Below are 6565 nucleotides of genomic sequence, written 5' to 3'. Positions count from 1 at the left end.
TGTGTTTGAAGAACACCATGTTTTAAATGAGTATAACTTAGATTGTTCTTTAAATGTAAAATATAGGTCATCATTTTATTCAGTGTACGCTGACTCAGATTTCTTTTCAGCTATCCATGAGTACAACCAGACTGACTGATGGTAGAATTAACTGGACATAAAGTTTCTTAGAAATCTGTTTTATTTACTCTTGTTCTCTATGTAGACTGGTTGTAAGATGTCGACTGTAGCTCAGTCTCAGACCAACATCACTTCTGAACAGCAGTATCTGGGGGTATTGGAAAGAGTATTGTTTTCCATTGTGGCCTCATTACCATGCTGTGTGTTCCTCTTCATTAATGGGTCCATGTTATTCACTTTGAGGAGTAGACCAGTGTTTTGTGAGACTTCTCGGTACATTCTTCTGTATAACCTCCTTTTTGCAGACACTGTACAGATGGTACTGAGTCAGTTACTGTTCATCCTGGCTACTGTCAGGGTAAAACTCACTTATCCTGTGTGTGGTTTTCTTGTAATGCTTGCCAGTCTCACAAAGGATATCTCTCCTCAAACACTGGTGGTGATGTCTTTGGAAAGATATGTAGCTGTGTGTTACCCACTGAGACACTCTACCATCATCACTGTCAGAAACACATCAGTGGTTATCACTGTGATTTGGGCCTTCAGTTCATTAAACATCCTCGTCCGAGTTGTTTTGCTGTTAGACTTTCCATTTGAAGACTTGCAGAGCTTGGAAATGAAACAAGTTTGTAATTCACTAGTGATGGTTCTTTCACCAGTGTCTGATCATTATGACAAAGCCTATAATATTTTTGTGTTTGTTTCAGCTTTTGTTGCAATAACTTCCTCTTATGTTGGTGTGACAGTAGCAGCCAGGTCGGCCTCCACAGACAAATCCTCCTCCTCAAAGGCTCGAAACACACTGCTGCTGCATCTGGTGCAGCTCGGATTCAGTCTTTTATCAACTGTACATAATCCTTTAGTCCTAGCTGTCGTAAAAAGTGTCAATAGAATGATATTTGTACGTATCCAGACTTTTCTTTATGTGTGTCTTATCATCCTCCCTAAATGTCTTAGTGCTCTCATCTATGGCCTCAGAGACCAGACCATCAGACTCTATTTCATGTATCACCTTTGCTGTCGACTAAAACTGTCCAAGCCAAAAGTTGAACCTAAATGAATTTATCTTTTTACATATCGAGTCGCTAAAGTTGTTTTGTTCAGGTGTTATTAATGAGAATTGTAAGTCTGTTTTGAGAATTAATAAATATTTAAACAACACTTTTTCCATAGCTTCTATCATTTGATTGATATCAATCTGGTGTTCATCTGTAAATTAAATAACTCAGTCATCATATAATAGTGTGGCATGTTTGCCGCATTGCATTGTGGGTATTGGGCTTGTTGCTTGATTGCAGTATGTGCTATGTTTATGTGCAGGGGTTCTGCAGGCTCGTGGTGCTTGTGTGAATTTGGGGTTAATGTGTGTATGGCAATGTTTATTGGCCTTTTTGTGTTTGTTTTTTTATTTTTGTTGAGGTGCACCATAAGTGAAAGCTGTAAGCCGAACTATGCCTTACCTGTTCATCTACAAGTGATAAAGTTTTGTTCACTGTTAAATGTGAAGCTTGTCAAATTGAAAGCACACCTTGTGCTCTTTAATTTGCACTGAGTTAACTTACATTAGATTAGATAGAACTGTATTGATAACCTTTATTGATCCCTTGGGCAGAGCCCTCAGGAAATTGAACTTCCTGCTAATCCTCTAACCACTAAGGGTGGGCATACTGGGAATTTTTGTATCGATCCAATACCAAGTAAATACAGGGCTAGTATCGCCAGTACCAATACTTTTTACTTGAAATGTCATGGTCCTTGTTTAATTTTGTGATTTTGCCTTTAGTTAGTTGATTATGATTATGATAAAACACAGGACAAAGATTTTAGGCAAATAAACATGTTTTTTTTTAATTAACTAACAATAACTAATAACAATATAAAACAATTTAACATAGGGCTACACAATTTTGGCCAAAAATAACATCCTTTGTGCCTGCGTGTGTGCGTGGACCACGTAATATGAATGATCCCCATGTGGCTATATTTAAATTGGGGTATCCATGCATGAAGGAGACCGACCCAGGACACACTGAAGGGATCATATCTCTGGGCTCGTGTAACAGAGTTAAAGCTCTACCGTATGATGTGGCATTTTTACACTTTTCTTTTATCATCTTAAAATGCTCCTAATAAGTGTGTGTTATGGAAATGTTCAACTGATAACCCACACACAAAGAGGAGGAGAGAAAGTTAGAGTTAAAACAAATAAATGCATTTATTGAGAAGTCAATCACAGAGAAACTCTGTAAGTGAAGTCTGCTTAAACAAGAGAAAACTAAAGATTATATAGAACCAAATCCAACCCCCTCAAACTATGATGTCATTCCTTACGTACATCATACCACTCCCTACTACTCCTTCTCTGCTCCGTGAAGAGGTCATGATGACCTCTCCACTCTAACCTTGCTTGGATCCAATCTGGAGTGCAGGCGCCATTCTCTATCTACACATTCAGACATTTAGGTGTTTGGGTTTTAACTCAAGGCAAGAACTCCGTTCCTGGGTTGGGGGTGTTACAGAGTGGTAAACATCACACATAATGAATAATGACTCAGCATTAAAAGAAGATGTACTAACAGTATAAAATATAAAGAGTATAAAACATAAAAAGTAAATTTTTCCACCACATGTGTGTCAAACTAAAATGTAAAAGAAATCCACCAGGTATTGAAACTCAAAAATGTTTAATTCTCATATATTTCTGATAAAAGTCTGACCAATCATTTTAGTTGGTCCGAATAAAATAATTGGCCGAACCTGGCTGAGCCTCCTGTCAATCATCCATTATGGCCGTCCAGCATCCGATCCATTATCGCCGTCTCACATCCGAAATGTGTTCCTCTGAATCTGACGCTTCACTCGCGCTGCTTCTCCTGTCACTGACCACAGTCTGCTGTTTAGGATGTGTCTGGATAGAACTGACATGCACGTGTGGAAGGGATTAAACAGATTTATGAACAGAAACAACAACTGAGGGGCACAAACGGGAGTCTGATTAGTGAAAGATGGAGATAAAAGTCTGGAAGTCAGCTGTACTGGACTGAACAGGTCTGCATAAAGCTCAGCTTTTATGACGGTGGGACTCATACAGGTACATGTACATGGTGTCACACAATGTAAGATGATGTAGGATGATATATGTATGGACTATGAAACTTCAAATGTCCACGGAAAATTTGCGGAGGCTGCGCGTTCACAGTGCACGCGCCCATCCCCTGGGCACTGCAGTGAAGACACTGACCCAGTACTGCACAGACCAGGTCTACTGATGGAACAGGAGCCGTGGGCCCGCGGCAGGTGGATGATGCATCTGATTACTGAGGGAGGGGTCCGCGGACACGCCAAAATGGACCTCCACCTCTGCTTCCTCTTCCGTTTCCATCACGCATCAGGTGAGAGGAGGAGAGAGGAGGGGAGCCTCAGAGCTCAGGCAGAGGGAAGGGGGCGGGGCTTTGTAGGGAGGCGGGTTGTTCATGTTCAAACTTTTACTAAGTGCTGTGAGAAATGCCACATCGGTAGGTATAGCTTTAATGTATGTAGTCTAGGGTTCCACTTGCCACCGCACACTGTCTTGTTGTGTTAATTACAATTTTATTTTGGGGACATTGAACACCACACCCCTGCAAACTAGGGTTGTGCACCCCAGGGAGATAGCGGCAGTTTTGCTACGCTTTCTTCCTGGTGAGTCCACGCATGTTGGTCCCGTCATTATTTTACATTTTTTAAAAAATTTTGATGTCATATTTGAATGGTTGTTATGTACCGTTGTGTTTGTGTAATGATTAGCTCCCTGTTGGTTGAGTATGTTTTTTCTGAATGGCAATGTTCTTTATGTATGTTCATAGTCTGATTGGGGTGTTAGCTAACTGTGATTTTTTTTTTTTTTTTTTTTAGCTTGACAGTATGAGAACAGATTGCATGTTTTTCATGAGACTTATATTATTTTTTCTGCCAGAATAAACAGCCAAGAAAGAAAGAGAGAGGATCGTGGTTTGGCCACTTATTCTCAGAGCACACGTACAGCCGCTACACTAGCCTGGGAATGCCACAGGATTCCCCCGGAGTTGGTGGATGTGGCTGGGGAGACGGCTGTCTGGGCTACTCTGCTGAAGTCGCTGCCCCCGTGACCCAGACCCGGATCGGAAGAAGATGGTACAGTATGGATCGCAGCAGGACAATGTAGGTGAGTGATCCCTGTGGTGTATGATTAATGAATAAAGACTGTCAGTATCTTGAACAAGCGCTGTTTACTTAATACATAAGGAATTACAGCAAAACATTACTACAGCAACACATAGCTTAGCATACATTCAGTAGTTGCCTCCTTGAACTTCCACGATCTTACTACTTACCTGATCTACAGGGTCTGTAGCAGTATCTGCTTTTTAAGAGTGCCACCTAGTGGTAAAAAGAAGTAACATATAAGTGGCAGAACACAACAATCCCCATGCAGTCATATTTGAATTTTGGGATCCGTGTGTGACACCACGGCTTACATTGGTATCACTACTGCAGGCCCATCAGCCCACTCTCACAATTAGGAGGAGGAGCCTATGGTAGCGCGCGGCTCGGAGGCATGAGAGAGATGAAATCGATTTGATGATATCCCTATTTTGAAAACGGTCCTAATCAAAAAGTACAATTTCGATTTAAAATCGATTTATCATGCAGCCCTAATTTAACATTATAAGAAGAATAAAATAATTCCCCTTTTAAATTTGTGGTGTTACCATAGTTTCCCGGTCAGCTGCAGAGAATAAGCTCCCCACAGTACTTCTCTTTCTCTCCGCCATCACGAGCTGCTCTCAGTCAGTGCTCTGACTCTCTGCTCTCCGGCAACATGTGCCTGAGAGAACAGCAGAGAGAGAGAAGTGTGTTGTTTGCACAGACAGACAGACTTGGAGAGAAGCTCTGCTCGCCTGAACTCTGTGAAGAAATTCTAGTAATGTGGTGGACATATAGAAGAGAAACTGCAACAAAAGTATTGATCTCATCATGCTAGTATTGATCCGATCCGATACTCACCTTCATATCAATACTAGCAATGTTTAGATCGATACGCCCAGCCCTACCAACCACGCTACAATATGTTTTCAGCCCAGTTTAATTCCATGTTTGTTTTCACAATCATCTCACTATTCTTATATCTATGGAGCACAATATGTTAAAGAATAAGGTTGTATATTAATCATTGTAATTTGAAGAGGAAAACCCAGATAGGAACAGGAATTTAAAAAATAGTGATGAATACAGTAGTCAGTGGGCTGACCAGGTTTTTTGTGTTGGTTGTGAACTTTCTTGGTGAGTATGAAATTGAAAGTAGATTACATCAATGAGGTTTAAAAATATCAAAATATGCTATTTTCTACCTTTTTAAAGTGGATATTGACGCACCATGAGCTGACCATAAGCATACAGCATCAACTTTGCTAGTGGCTGTCATCTTTCTCACTCCTAGATTGCTCTGAGTAAGAAGCTCTGTGATTTGTCCAAATTCATCGCAACCAATTAGAGCATGTATTAGAACTCACTGCAAACATGGCGTCCGATGTAAACAAATACACTGTGTTTGCCATGTAACCGACAGTGAAAATGAGCCCACTCTGTCATTTTCGGAAGTATCACAGGTTATTTTTAATACCAACAATGAAAAATAGAAAACCCTCAATGGCACAGAGCAGGAGGTAGTGAGACAATTAGTTTTTATCCTCAGCCAGATTGGCCACAGGATATTGTCATCAGTTGGTTGTCTGTCTGTCTGTCTATCTGTCCATGTATGTGCAAAAACTTTGGCATGCACCAGTGGTTCTCAACTGCGAGGGGCAGCAGATAGTCACCAATGATAAGGTGAGGGAGCTCACTTTCACAGCTTTATCGTAATTCGATAGATAATTTATAATTATCTATCGAAGTCCTGCACATCGTCTGTCCATCCATCTGTATGTGAAAAAACTTTGACATGGCCTGAAGGCCGAGGGTTTTTAAGTTTACGCACGTTATGTTAACAATGCAGCAGTAGAAACATATGGCTACCACCATAAGTGCTGCCAAAGGTTTACAGACAGTCGGTGCATTGTATTAGCTGAGAAACGGAAAGAAAAAGGTATGTAAAAATGTATATCAAGAAGTTCTGTGTTGCAAAATTAATATGATAAATCCATATGTAGCAGTTGTATTCATGTGTTGAGTAAGATATGACAAAGCTGATCTTCTTTGGACACTTGCCGTTTATTCCTGGCCGAAAAGTATACAGTCAGTCTCATTAGTAACACCCGAGCCTTGTTCTCACACTGCTAAGCTAAAATAAAAAAATCAAAGTTAGCTGACACATCACATGTTAATCATGCTATGAACATATAATTAAACATATTGTCATTTTCATTCAAGAATATGCTCAACCGATAGGGAGCTAAGCGTTACACAAATGAAATGGTGTAATACAATC

The 6565-nt window shown here is 40.4% G+C and overlaps 1 protein-coding gene across 1 annotated transcript; it reads left to right on the top strand.

Annotated features, from left to right (window-relative positions):
* Positions 1–217: 217 nt before the first annotated feature.
* Positions 218–1180, top strand: LOC115432642 (odorant receptor 131-2-like). Its single transcript, XM_030153549.1, has one exon. It carries the CDS (start codon positions 218–220, stop codon positions 1178–1180), a length of 963 nt encoding a protein of 320 aa, XP_030009409.1.
* The last annotated feature ends 5385 nt before the right edge of the window (positions 1181–6565 follow it).

Source organism: Sphaeramia orbicularis, chromosome 14 (assembly GCF_902148855.1).
Source record: "Sphaeramia orbicularis chromosome 14, fSphaOr1.1, whole genome shotgun sequence".
Classification (NCBI taxonomy): domain Eukaryota; kingdom Metazoa; phylum Chordata; class Actinopteri; order Kurtiformes; family Apogonidae; genus Sphaeramia; species Sphaeramia orbicularis.
This window is presented reverse-complemented; position numbering and strand designations above follow the sequence as displayed.

What these genes read in the sequence shown, in the direction of transcription:
- LOC115432642 (XM_030153549.1), top strand. Translation starts at nt 218, where the DNA reads ATGTCGACTGTAGCTCAGTCTCAGACCAACATCACTTCTGAACAGCAG.